General features: G+C 34.1%; 1 protein-coding gene across 1 annotated transcript in view; it reads left to right on the forward strand.

Annotated features, from left to right (window-relative positions):
* Positions 1-15130, forward strand: part of NISCH (nischarin) — a 37137-nt gene that overhangs the window by 788 nt on the left and 21219 nt on the right. The window contains exons 2-7 of the mRNA XM_034439325.2: positions 7215-7298; positions 8017-8199; positions 9803-9851; positions 10580-10743; positions 12425-12520; positions 14758-14853. Coding sequence (XP_034295216.1) covers positions 7215-7298; positions 8017-8199; positions 9803-9851; positions 10580-10743; positions 12425-12520; positions 14758-14853 — 672 coding nt within the window. The remainder of the gene's footprint in view (positions 1-7214; positions 7299-8016; positions 8200-9802; positions 9852-10579; positions 10744-12424; positions 12521-14757; positions 14854-15130) is intronic.

Below are 15130 nucleotides of genomic sequence, written 5' to 3' on the forward strand. Positions count from 1 at the left end.
GCAACAAGGAATGAGCTGTGTCTAACTTACCTTGAAGGGGTTTGGTTGAGAAAGGAAAATTTGCTCTCTTTCTTCTGAATAGGCATGCAGCATCCCTTGGAGAAGGAGCTAAGACTATAATAGGTGGCTTTAATGTAAAATGTGGAAAGAATCTAAGTCACTCAGCTTCAGAGATTCTTGCATCTGAATCCAATTTATGAAACTGTTGATAGAAATCTTATTAGTTAACATTTTTGAATTCTGCTGTGGAGGAAAGGAAAATTATTTGTGTAATGTTTTTCCAATCACATTATTATTACAGTTGTCCTTTTATACACGGTTATGTCTCTGTAATAAATATATATTGTTTTGTGACTCACTGTTTTAAGAGCTAACATTGCAAACAGCTTTAATATATTTAATATATAATATACTTTAGTTGTTTTGTTATATAACCAAAATGGGCTCATCTGCTAATTTTTCATCTATGGTAGTTAAATAATTTTTATCTATGGATTTTCTTTATGGAGCATACTGTTTTAGTAATCTTTTTAATGAACTGATAATATGCTATGAATAGGCCTTATTTCATTGGAGCTTGCATCCAAAATATCAAGAATCAGAGTTTTTATTGACATGCTTTGCAAAAATATTCAAGTTTATATTGGGGGACATTTTTATTTACCGTGTTTCCCTGAAAATAAGACCCTGTCTTATATTTTTTGAACCCTGTAATAAGCGCTTGGCCTTATTGCCATGCACTCAAAACCCCCGATTGGGCTTATTATCAGGGGAAGTCTTATTTTGGGGAAAACGGGGTAATCAGAAGAAAATGAACAGTTGAGATCTTTGAGATGAGTTCAGTTCCCAGGGACTATACTGATACATTTATATACTGTAGCTTTCTTCCATTAAAATACATAAGTGTTTGCCAGTGTCTTTTGAGATGGTTTATGATTTCTCAATCTGATTTGTAGACCTGGGATTTCTTGGTTATTTCCCATGCAAGTACTAATGAGTTCAACCTTTCTAAAAAAATTGAGATCAGTGAAGATCATTCAGGTTTTATTAAAAACAAGATAAAGTTTAATGCCGTAGTTCCAAATTTAATGTTTGCTTATTTGCACAATTTCTAAGACATAATCCATGGGCTAGCTAAAATTGATAAAAATATGTTTTCAGCAGAAGTGAGTAAAAGTATGTGGTTAAGTTTTTCATGTTGAAAGTAATGTTCTGGATCTGTTTGGTTTGTTATTGAGCAGCAATATTTTCAATTCCAGGCACTGTAGTAGAAAGAAATGGGTAGAGAACTTATTGCACAGTGTCATTAGAGTGTCAAGAATAAAATAAAGGTATAGTTGTGCAACTTGATATGTGATAAAAATCTGATATATAAAATCTTGCTATTTAGGACATAGCAAGAAGTTGGAATAGTAATCTCCCATTTTTGTAGGGTGACAGGTTAAAAACCTTCCATTAACTGTGCTATGAAGTTTAGCCTGTTCTGACCTAATACTAGATTAAAGGGTTGGATCTGCCACCTCAAGAATTCCCAGTTAGTATGATTTGCTCTTTCCCATTTTGGTGAGAATTGTGAAAGAAAAAGACACAATGCACCCCAAGGGCACCGGATTGAAGAAGGGCTGTTTAGTGACTGGCTGCATTAGTCTCAGTCAGAATCCTATACATCCTTGTAAGTATTGTAGAAAGGATGTTATCCTTCTTCCCACTTGTTTGTTTTCTCTTCACCAACAAGTGTTCAACATTTGGAAAAAGTGAGCTACAAGGCAGAACCTGTTACAATAAAAAAATACACTTTCAAATCTGTAGCTTTATCTGCTGTTGATTAGAAGAATAAAAAGAATGGGCTGGATTCAGCAGCACCCTTAAACTAATAGCAGTTCACGATTTTCTGGAATTCTGACTTAGCATTGAACACAATTATGGCTCACATCTTCTGGAACACGGGTGTCAAACTCGATTGCATCAGGGGCCGGATCATGACGTATCATGACATTTTTTGCCTTTGCAGAGCCGGGGGTGGGGATGACCTGCGCATGACGTATCCGGCCTGTGGGCCGCCAGTTTGACAGGCCTGTTCTAGAAGAATACTATGCTGCTAATAACCTTATCCTCTTTCATAAGGTCCAATATGAAATTTCATGTATGCCTATGGATAAAGGGGATTTTGTACTTATTAATCTGTCTTTATGTATTCACTACCCTTTTAGATTATTTCTGTGATGAAATCTGCAAGCACTAAATGCAGGGCTTCCCTATCTGGATAATTGTGATTCTTTGTAACATTAAATATTTAAATCTAGAGCTAAAAAAATGGCAATTACCGAGTATATATAGTTTATCACTTTAACTGTAAAACAAAATCCTTGTATTTCCTATGCGTGTTCATTGATGTACAGATTGTTGTGTTTATTCTAGATGCATAATTTGGAGGAGAGTATATGCTGGAAAAGCTGAAGATGCAAACTGAATTTTCTTTGAATTTTTTGCTGCAGCATCTTGTATTTCTACTGTTCAGTTTGCAAAGCAGCTAGTTCCCTCAATAGTCAGAGCTGCTGCAGTGAAAACTTCAAAGAAAACTCCAGTGGTGTGCAAGATCCTCCTTTAAATTCATGCATATGTAGCTTCAGTAGGTTGCATAACGGCGTATAACAAGGTTGCTGGTGGTATTTCAACTACATTATTTATTAGAACTAGCACATTGTATATTCTAATGTTTTAATGAGTGATTGAAATGGAGGTACTTAGAACAACAGAGTTTGAAGGAACTTTGGAGGTCTTGTAGTCCAACTCCCTGCTCAAACAGGAAACCCTTTACCATTCTGAACAAATGGATTTCCAATCTCTTCTTAAAAAGTGCTCCAGTGATGGAGCACTCACAACTTCTGGGGAAAAGCCATTATATTGATTAATTTTTTCTCATTAACAGGAATTTTCTCCTTAATTCTAGGTTGGATCTCTCTTTGTTAAGCTTCCATCTGTTATTTCTTGTCTTGCCCAAAGGTGCTTTGGAGAATACGCTGATTCGTCTTCCTCTCTGTGAATGTTTGGCTTGGCTAACCCTCTCCCCATTAACCCAGTCAGTTAAAAAGATAGTCAGAACCAGATTGTGTATGACGGTGCTCATAACTTAGCTTTCTAAATAGGACACACATGGACACGGACACACACACACTTTTTGTATTGAATTTGTAATCTTCCCAAGGGATTATCATCTTGGTATAATAGAAAGGCTTGGTAGCTTCACTGATCCTGAAATTGAAGCCAGCAGAGCATGAGCTATCGTACAGGAAAATTGGAATGGAAGGGAAGAGATGAAGCTACGAATATACAAGTAGTTCTCATTTAACAACTGCCTTAGACAGTGACCATTGGCACTTAACGACAATAAAGAAAAAGTGACTTTGCAACCAATCCATGCATTTATGATCCTTGCAGTTTTTCTCTGTTATGTATTTACCATTATAGCCAGTGTCAGGCCTAAGCCCATGATATAGCAAGATCCAATTGAATCTAGTTCTTTATTTTCTTATGCTTAATAGACAGACTAAACCTATAGCCTAATAGATACACCCTGGGAGATTCTAGGATGTGGCTACCCTGGATCTTTTATCCCTCTCTCATCCAGTACAGGATTGCACAGTCTCTTGCCTTTGACTCCTCTCTGGAATTTGCTGCCATCTGCCTGGGAAGCCACAGTCCTACTTCTGACATTCTCCCCCTCCATTCCTTCAGCTGCACATTCCATCACAGTTGTGTGTGCCTGATCCATTTTGCCCCCCCTCTTTTTCCCCCCTCTTTACAGAATGGAGAGATTGCTTAAACAGGTGTCTTCCTGAGCTGTTTTTCTTTGCAGTACAGCCTTTCCCAAAAGGTGCTTAACCACATGTTAATAAGTTTTGCTCTATAACCTTAATTAGTTGAACCTTTCTACAGGCTACTCCTGCTGCATGACACTGACCAGACCTTAATCAGTTTTACTGAAAGGCTTTTGTTTGCCTCCTAAGCAGCTCTTATCCTCTGCAAACAGCATTCCTTTGAATATGTATTCCCAATATGTTTCTGCTTATTCTCTTGTAATCCCTTACTCTCCAATGAATGTAAATACAATTCAGTTCCATTCTAGCCATGGTGAATGTTCCAAAGATTGGCGAGTAAAGAAAAGGGGTTATAAGATGTGCTTTTTTAACCTGATTTTCTCGAGAGTCAAGTTCTGGAAAACTTCCCTGCGATTTGGATTCATATCCTTCTGATGCTGTAAAACAGGAAAAGTGAAGTTAAATCATAAACATAATCATTCTCATGTGATGTTCAGTTAACAGCAGTTTTGCTTAACTATTGAATCAAGAGAATCAATTGAAGTCAATAAATGAGGACTACCTGTAATCTATAATCAGGTGGAGAGGGTGGGTGGTATCTTCATGTATGAGGAAATCCATCTTAGTTAAACAGAAATTTTCCAAAAATCAAATATGTTAAAAAGTAAAGGCAAATCATTTCTGTATTATTGTCAAGAAAATCATGTAGATAGACCTGACACATGTTTTCATGCCAGATAATGCTCACTGGTTAGGATTAAAATAAAATTGCTAATTACTGGGAAGATAATCTGAAAGTCATATACTTGGACAAAACCATAAAGAAATCTGGTTGTTGAGAAAATTCAGTGACTAATTTCAAATTTGGAAGAAGAGTTTCTTGATTAAAAGGACAGTTGGAATGTGGAATGAGAGAACTTTAAACCAAGGAGGACTTGGAATTATCAAAGTGGAAATGAACCATGCAAATTGGATATTTTAGTTCTAAGTTAATTTAGTTACCAAAATGAGCCTTTTCAAATCAGATGAATATATGATAAAGACCATACAAAGGAATGAAGTATCATTAACACTGAAAATAATCTCAGCTGTAATTCAATAAATTATAAATTCCTATCTATTAGAATTACTCAATATCTAGTGAACATCAGTGTTACACAAATATGAGCATCTATTTCAAAATCAGTGACGGAAGAAAAAAAATTTATAACATTGTAAGAAGCACTACATGCAGAATATAGAAAGGATGTATTACTAATGGCTAATTGGAGCACTGACATTTAAGAAGAACCAATTAGATTCTAGATTGAATAAAGATGAGCCACTTCCTTATAACAATGAACAACAATACTTCTATATTTTTGGCATGTGATGTGAATCTGTGATGGTCTAGAAAAAAGTGTTTACTAAGATTCAGAAACATTGAAGAAGAAAACAGATATGATAGATGGTCAGTGTTCAGGAGAATGCTGGAATATCCTTGAAAGAGTGACAATTGAGATGGCAAGAAGTTGTCCATATATTCATAAGACATTAGGACCAAATCATGGCATCTAGTTATATTTACAAGAAAATGTCTTAAGGTAAAATGTATCCTGTCAGCATTCTTAGCCAATTGAGATTTACATTAATAATGTGATTACTATATGACATCACATAGTTCTGTAGAATTAGCGTTGAAAAGTATAATTTAAGAATATAATTTACAAATCAATACTATTGAAAAAGAAAATGAGCTGTTGTGATACTTTCATTTTGGTTGAATAGGGACAAATTCAATTTGCTTGTTTGCTTGCTACTTCACTGAAGTTGATTTCCATTGTTCTAAAGAACAGGCACTCTAATTTTTAAATTTTTGTACATTTTAATACATTGTATTTCCCTCTTCTTATTCTTGTGTTTTCATTCTGTAAATGAATAAAAGTCATGCTAATGCTTTGTGGGTATATCTACTCTTGTTGTTGCATTATGAAAAGCCTTCCAGTTCTATACCAATGCTTACCATTGATTTATTCATTTTTAGCTAAGCTTTGTTAATTAATTGCAAATATTGCTGAAGAAAAAACTGTAGCTAACTCTTATTGTATGAGATGGACAAAAATGTATATGTGAGAGGAGCTTTGATAGCAGAATAAGCCCATGAATGTCTCCATTGAAAAAAATAGCTGCCTATTTATTTAGACACTGAAAATAGAGCATAAGTCACTGAAATCTTCTCGTCTCTCTACTTTAACCAGTGGGATTCACACAGCTTAAATGAAATTTTCACCATCTCTGAATTGAGCCATCTATAAAATAATTGCATCTCCAACCAAATCCTATGAATTTTTGTGATGTTGCTTCAGATTAGCTGCTGTTTATCTTTTGATTTTATTTATTTTGTGTCAGGATCAAACCTTAAACTGCCAAAATGAGGCTGCTGATTTTTGGCTTTATTATTAGCCAGAAACAAATCACTTTCAATGCATTCTACTGGTAGTAATTGACAGACCAACAGATAGTGTGTTGTTATCCATCAGCAATTCCCATTTGAGCATATTAGTTTTACACTTAGGTACTCCCACCCTCAGCCTATTCAATATCCTCCAAGTGACATAGGGGAGATCAAATCTTTAAGCCATGTTCTCTCTGAAAACTTGTTTTTGTTCTTGCAGTCTAAAATTTGGGGCATTTTAAGGAAGCTTTATGATCAAAAGGAAAGGTAGCCATTGTTAGTTTTTCAATAGTCATTATTTGTACAGTGTAATAACATTTCTGGATATGTCTGTGCTGACATCTGTTAATTTCATGCTCAAATAACAATAAATAGCTGGTTGTGAGCTATTAATTCTAGTGTACATTTGGGAAGGATATAGGGATTTTATACATACAACATTTTCGAGACCACTAAGTATTAATACATTTCATAAGAACTTCTGTACCTTTTTAATGTTAGCATGTTACAGTATTTTTTAATATTGATTTTCTGTATTTCATAATGATTTTTAAAATAATTGTTTATATATTGTGATTTTATTTTATTGTTGTATAGCGCCCAGAGTAATGATAGGCAGCTATATAAATTTGATAAATAAATAATCTTTAGATTTGTACACACTGAGTAATATTTTCTTTTCCAGAAAGTAGTTTCAGCATTTTCAAATGGTATTCCGTTTACCTCAAACAGTAACAAAATAATAATCTAGTATAAATAGAAAGTGACTTCAACTTTGTTGTAATTTTTTGGTTACACTGTGTTCATATCACCATTTGAAGTGAAGAGTTGTACATGAATGGTAGCTCAAAAATCTTTATAGGATTTAAAATAAATGCAGCATTGCATTTATTGTATATTGTATATTTTTATGTGAATGTGTATGACTATTTTTTGTTGATTAAAGGCTGTTTTTCTTTTAGGTATATATCATTCAAGTGATTGTTGGAACCCATGAGTGGATAGTAAAACATCGATATAGTGACTTCCATGATCTTCATGAAAAGGTAATTATTCTGAAATTGCATCCCTAAAATAGTTGGCTTAATCTTTGACATCAGTCACTTAGAAAATGTTCTGACATGCTTGTATGCTTTTTGAAAAGGAATACTGGCTTATTAAGTTGTAGTGGGGTACTGTCCCAGGATCTTGTTTTAGCTTCACTTAATGGAAAAAAGGACTGAAGAATGGAAGGTAAGTTCTTTTTCTAAAGATGCCCTTCAGAGGTTAAAATTCACTTAAAAACAGCTGTTGTTTAAGACAGAGTCCCCCAATCTTTTGAGCACCAGAAACCAGTTCCATGGAGAGAGATTTTTCCATGAACCAGAGGGGCATGGCTTCACATGCTGCTGGGATCCTGGGGATGGGGCTTTGCTTCTTTACATGGCCTGGTTTCTGGCATACTGTGCACTGGTGCCGGTCCAGGGACTGGGGGTTGGGAACCCCTGTTTTAAGAGAAAGATAATTATGTTATCTGCTTACCCAATTAAGTTATAGAGTGGTAATTAGGAAATAGCCTTCAAAATTGACAGACAAATTGAGGTTATATCTCAAGCAGCTGTGGTTAGAAATTAGTCATTTTTTTAAAAAAATGTATATAAATCAGATTTATTATCAATTATTATATGTATTTTATGAGAACTATGTCTTATTAGTATTATTTAATGTTATAATTCTTAAATCACTGATTCATTTAGAGACCAACCTAATTTGTGTCTTTTATAGCTTGTTTTAGAGAAGAAGATAGACAAGAATATATTGCCTCCCAAAAAGATTATTGGTAAAAATTCCAAGAGCTTGGTGGAAAAAAGACAAAAAGAGTTGGAAGTATACTTACAAACCCTTCTTGCTATATTTCCATTGGCAGCACCCAAAGTACTATCACAATTCTTACATTTTCATTTATACGTAAGTTCTTTCCTACCACATTTTAATAAATTTTGCACTTATCTTTTCAGTTCATTGCATTTGTTTTAAACATAAGAGCATTGTTATTTACTGAACAGTTTCTGTTAGTTGAGCAGTCAAATGGCCTGTCATTATATTGGCTTTATTTATTTAAAAATGCTTTTAAGTCACTTTAGTCAATACTATTCTAAGCAGGTTCCCATAAGAAACAAAGCTTGATAGACAAAACAGATGGATGGATAGATAGATACATAGAAGGATAAATGGATATTCCTAGCACTTGGAATTGAACAAACTAGTAACCGTTGCAGTTCTTGAAGTACTGATGTTATGTGATAGTATCAAGGTGTTTCCCTTACATGGATAATTGCATTTTGTATCAGATGCAGTTTCCAAGTCATTACCTGGGGCAGTCCTACGAAACCATATTAAAGTAGCCCATTTAGGAGGTGACAAATGCATGAGTAAATGTTATCAATATATCCTACAGGAAGGGTAGATATAAATAAATAAGCAACAAAAGTATAGGTAGTTCTTGGTCACAATTGGCACTGGAATTTCCATCACCAAGCAATGTGGTCATAAGGCGTGATGTCATGTGACCTCATACTTAGCAATGGCAATTCCAGGACGCCCTATTACTGTCTTCCTTTCTTCATTTGTTCAGTGTACTTCCATGCTGTGTATTGAGCATAAAATATGGCTACCATGGAACTTAGGCAGAGAAATGAAGGAAGGATACTTTTATTCAAAATGCTACAAGACTAAGCCTTTTCTTATTTAAATTGCCTTGTTGTTTAATGATTTTACTGCATTGAGTTGAAAATAGTGACTCAGATGAAAATGTTCCATGAAGAAATAAACATATAATTTTGTCAATTTTTTCCTCTTTTTCCATACAGAAATTGAATGTTGGAGCATCTTTTATACATTGTATTTATTCCTGATGTATTTACTAGCAATTTATTTGTCATTTGGCCATGACAACACTATTAATGGTAATATCAGTAAAAAGGAGAGGTAGTTGTTACATAGTCAAAATTGAAATGATAAAAACAGCCAAGAATTACCTTGTAGGGAAGATGGTGGCATAGAAATATAATAAATAATAAATGTGCTTTTTTGGGGTTTTTTTTTTTGACAACAATAGTTTCTTGTACAGGTGGTCCTCAAATTATGACTATAACTGATCCCAGAATTTTGGCCAGTAAAACTATTATTACTACATCATGAATTGTGCTTACACTATTTTATAAATCATTCATATTACTTTCAGGGAGAGGCAATGTAAGTGTCATAGACTGAGTTGGGTTTATATACTTTAGATCAGACTGCATGATATGAATGGGGTCTTCTGAAAACATCTCTCAAGAATTATTTGGAATAGCTAGGAAGAATGACCAAACCGGCACAAGAGCACTAGATGTTTCCATATAGAAATTAAACGTAGAATTTAGCATCTAAGCATTCTACTTCCTGCATAATTTTCAAAAAAAGTAAAGCATTATTGCTTAAGATATAAAATCATGTGCACAAATGTTTTATGAACTAATAGATTTAAATAATATTTTGATTTTATCTTTTTATTTCTTATTTTTTTCAGGAAATCATTGGAATCACAGCTGCATTGGCTGAAGAACTTTTTCATAAAGGTATAAAACATCAGAATTCTTAACATTTATTTATAGTATGTTATCCCTGAAATAGAATCATACACATTACATCTATATTTTGTTTAAAAATCTTGTTTTCTACAGTATACAGAAAGAAAAGAGGATAATGAATCCCACCAAACTATGTGATGTTTACCTTTGGATAGATTGTAAAATGCATACAGGATCTATTACTACGACCTAACTTTTTGCAGTCACCTCTGCCCTGAAAGACATGGGTGTGTGTGAGAGACTGCCTGAGGGGAAGGGGATATGTGAATGGCCAGTGCAGCACAAATGCAGAGGTGCATGGGTGAGGAAGACTTAAGACTTACATTGACTTTCTGGGAAAGCCAACAGAGAAGATTGCAAATGTTGATCATTTGATTGTGGTTCACCACAAAAGGTTGTTAAGAGCAAACTAATTACTGAGTACCCAGATCAGATCATATGACTGTGAAGTGCTGGGACAGCTGGAACTCCAAGAACCAATCATAGCCATTATTTGTTCAGTGCCATTGTAACTTTGAACAGTCATTGAATGAATGCTTGTGGATTGAGTGTACTTGTGTACCTGTACTTTCTGGATACCACACAAGATAAAATGTCCTTTGAAACAGAAAAGACTGTGTATCCTTGTTTCAGATTTCCGCCACTATCATATCATTTCTTTTTTACAATATTGTTCTCTAGGTATTATTCATAAATATTTACATCTTGTTTTCTAGGAGAGCAATTACTTATAGCTGGTGAAGTTTTTAATATTAAACCTTTGCAGCTTTATGCTGTTACTCAACAGCTGCGTCAGGGGAAACCAACATGTGCAAATGGTGATGCCAGAACTGATCTTGGTCACATTCTGGATTTCACATGCAGACTCAAATATTTAAAGGTAACAGATTCTAATTTCAGTTGCTCATTTGGGTTGTCTATAGAGACTATGCTTTATAGGAAGTGTTTTCTGCCTTGGTAGAAGAAATTGGAAGAAAATACGGTAGCACTGTTGAGGTCTTCTGTTAAGACCTTCTGTTCTTCCTGAAAGACCAAGAGCCTTGGTAGTACAGTGGTCTAAGGCACCCTGTTATTAAGCTGGTTATTAAGACCAGCTGCCTGCAATTACTGCAGGTTCGAATCTCGCCAAGGCTCAAGGTTGACTCAGCCTTCCATCCTTTCTAAGGTAGGTAAATTGAGGACCCAGTTGGGGGGGCAATAAGCTGACTTTGTATAAATATACAAAAGGATGAAGGCTATTGCTGAGCACATTGTAAGCCGCCCTGAGTCTCCGGAGAAGGGCAGCATATAAATCAAATTAAAAAAAAAAATGGTGAGTTTCAAACAAAAACAAATACCTTCCATGACCTGCATATTTAAATTAGCAATTCAGATCTTTCTTATTTTAAAAACTAGTATATATCTTATTGTAAGCTAAAGGTCACATGCTCCCAATAGTATTGGCATTGAAGAAAGAACAAGAATGCCAAAGAAATATATGATGGTCCAGATATTTGTCTGGACCACCATATAAAGATGGAGATAATTCCATGAAGAAAGAAATAATTGCCTCTAACATAGACTCTTGGAAAAATATATTGAGCTTTAAAAGCTGCATTAAGACGTTTTGTTTAAATTAGAACGGTAAGATTGAAATACTTTAATATGTTTTTAGTAAGATCTTCTTTATATATTGTTCTAGCTAATTATTTCCCTAAGTTCCTTTTTTGCTTCAGTTCTACTTGCATCTGAATAAGTATCATTTCTGCTTTTATATAGAATTGTATCTCACTATAATATTTTTTCATATCCTGTTTTTCCAAAGTTACACTTACTTTCTTTGAATAAGCCCATAATATTTTTGCTCTTATATTTGAATGATAAGAAATACAATAGTATTATAGAATGTACTTTGGGTTGATATTTATAAATTTACTTAGTGCTTCATTGAAATTAAAAATTAATTCAGATATTTCCCATTTAAGTGTTAATACTTAAGTGAGTAAATGGGTGTATGCTTGAAATCTCTCACTATCCCAGAGGTAATTTGATGTGAAGTTGTCCCTCAGAGTGTTCGCAATATTTGAATCTTTGTTTAATTGCTAAAGTGATAAATTGTTCAATAAGAACTTCTTAATTTTATACTATTTTTTCTTAGCTATGAGCCTCAGCATTTTCAGAACATTTTTAAAGATTTTAAAAGATTTTTAATGAAATGAAAAATAGAAATAAAATAGATTAATACAATAGAAAGTATATCAAAATCAGATTCCCAAAAAGAAGTTTAAATCTTTATATTTTGTTACTATTTTGTAAGAAGGAACAAGATGGTGAACTTACCTCCTAATGTGTGCAGTGTCTTGACACTGAGCGATGTGCCATGCTTAATATTTCACTAAATTTAATTACATAAATATTAAAATTTTGCAGTATATATTTATAAAACTCTGGAATATAATTTAACAAGATACTCAGTTTCCTACACGAAAACATGTCTCTGCATGTTTATTATTGCTCTGCACTGTTTATTATTCTGTAAATCATATTAATACATGTATATGTACATATGTATTTTTCCCCAGATAACTGGCACAGGTGGACCTGTCGGAAGCAGTAATATTCAGGAACATCTTTTGCCTTTTGACCTATCAATATTTAAATCTCTTCATCAGATTCAGGTAAATTCTGAAAAAAGAGTTTTGCTTGTGGAGTACTTACTAGAACTTGCTCTCATGTATACTCTTAAAGATTTTGCATTCCTCTAGATTGATTGGCACCTTGAGTCTTATAGTAGTACTGATGCTTCTGTTCAGAAAGTGATACTGAAGGACAAGGAAATTGTAGGGCTTCCGAAATCAACCAAAGTTACTATAAGCAACTTATACAAAATTTAACAGAACTTGACAAAAAGAATACGGAACAGAGGTACATAAATCAATAAGCAATAATAAAATGGCAATCCAAATAGAAATGACACCATCATGCAACTGGGGATTCAATAGTTCAGAGCCCGAAGGCCCAGGGAAATAAGCCAGTTCTTGAAAGCTTAAAAGGCCACTGACCTTTAACGTTGGAAAATATTCTGCCTTGCCTCTGGGATGGTAAATAATTACATGAAACAGCTGAGGAAACCGCTTCTGTTTTTGGAGTAGATTATCAATAGATGACAGCCAGCTCTGCTGCTCTTTGCTCCTGAATACTAGTAAGCAGTCTAAATTTAATGACAAGCAGAGTAATGAGGAAGAAATTGAAGTTAAATCTAGGCAGATGTGCATGTTCTTCATCAGTAAGAGATTAGTCACAGGGATTGAAATTTAGCCTATTCTGGATGGAGTTGCACTTTTTTTTTTTTTTAATTTGATTTATATGCCACCCTTCTCCGAAGACTCAGGGCGGCTTACAATGTGCTCAGCACTTTCCTTGAAAGAGAAGGTATACATCCTTGGAATGTACCCTGATCTTTAGCTAATAGTTGTGGCAGGGAAGACATTTGTTGCATTACTGCTAACTGTGACTGTCAGGTTTGACAATAGCAGTTCACATTTCATTTTATGTTTCGAATATTACAATACACTAGCATGGCTATGTTTGAGAAGAATCCAGAAATTCCAGTTGGGACAAAATGCAACAGCTTAACTGCCAAATAATACCAGAATGTGAATTGTCAGTTAAATGTTTTCTTATCAGAATTTAAAGAGCTGGTGTTAAACATTTAAAGCCCTAAACAGCTTCATAGAGTTATGCAACCATTTGGAGGGGAACATTGTGAAACCTGCAGCTAGAAGCATTGAGGTTTCTGCCCTTTCAAAGGCCAGCACAACTCCAAGCTCCGTTCCCTGTTATCTGAGCATGTTCATGCCTCCATAGAAGTCATTTCCACAGGGTTACCATCAAAGCAAACTGGCCTTGTGCAGGACTGCTTTTCTCTTGATAAAACTGGTCATTAAAATCTGTAGGGAGGCCCTGCTTTCAGAGGCATGTATATTCAGCATGAGGGGGAGCCTAAGCATGTATCATCCCTTTGCATGATTTATTTAGCATTTGGCACCCATTATCTTTGTAAAAACATTCTTCTCTAGTCAGGCCTTTAAACCCCAATGGTTTGATTATTATGTTTTCAGCTACTTGGGATTTTTTTTTTTTTTTTTGCATTTTTAGATTGACTTAAACTTGTTTTGAGAGTTCATTTTGAATGGAAAGATAATGTATAAATTAATTTTAAAAAAAACTGTTTAATCTTGTCATAGATTTGCTGTTTTTAACCCACCATTGCTTATTGTGACTGAGAGTTGCTTCTTAGACCCTTTGGTGTTTCTCATCTCAATTTCCAGGGATTCTTGTAATTAGGGATGTCAGAGGTGGAGTATTGTGTGCATATTCCGTGATTGTACTTTAGAACCCATCACATGGTTTTTAAGGTAGCATAGCATAACGCATGCTAACTCCGAGTATGTTTACAGCAAAGACTCTGTGGAGGCCATTTTGCCTGTTTTTCTTAATTCTTGAATCCCTGCATAAAGCAATTCTTTGAGGATCCCCCCAAGCACTAAAATGTTTTTCATAAAGGTTGTTTTATGTTTTTGTAAGGAGAAATAGTTGTTCTGTTTGTGGTTGTGCATAGCTGCATTCAGATTGCTGTATTTATCACTCCTCCAGAAGCTGATTTCAGTAGTAGTAATATTTGATTTTCTTTTATTTGAATCAATTTTGGGAACTATAATTGGCTTTCTTGACTTTTATTGCATTTACAGTATTCCCCTGAAGGAGACTTTTTAATAAAATATTACAAAAACTTTATTAATTTTTTAATAAAAATTGGGAGATAAGAGTACAATAAGTAAAATTTCATATGAAACAGTTTCATGTTTTCTTATATTGCTGTTTCATTTTCCTTACTATTGCTTTTTCAAAATAGATAAATCACTGTGGTGCAAAACTTATTAATGGGCTGACATCTTCAAAGCACACTCTAGCAACACTAAGTGTACAATTCTCAGCAACATCCATGATGGTAAGAGTCAAATGTGTACCATTTGTAGTATGCTGTATTATGATTATAATTTGTTAAAAGTTGTATTTAAATCATAAAAAATATTCTTTGCTTATTCAGCTCAGTTTTTGTATAATTGATGTTTTACTGTATACATTTAAATAATATTCTTTTATCTACTGATATTAATATTTAAAATTTTTAGTAAAGTTATTTTATGGATATGTCTTATTTAGAATAATGCTAAATTCTAAGAATATACACACATACACAGATACACGTGCCTAAATTCATTTAG

This window comes from Pantherophis guttatus, chromosome 2, assembly GCF_059756535.1.
Source record: "Pantherophis guttatus breed Tessera chromosome 2, ASM5975653v1, whole genome shotgun sequence".
Lineage (NCBI taxonomy): Eukaryota > Metazoa > Chordata > Lepidosauria > Squamata > Colubridae > Pantherophis > Pantherophis guttatus.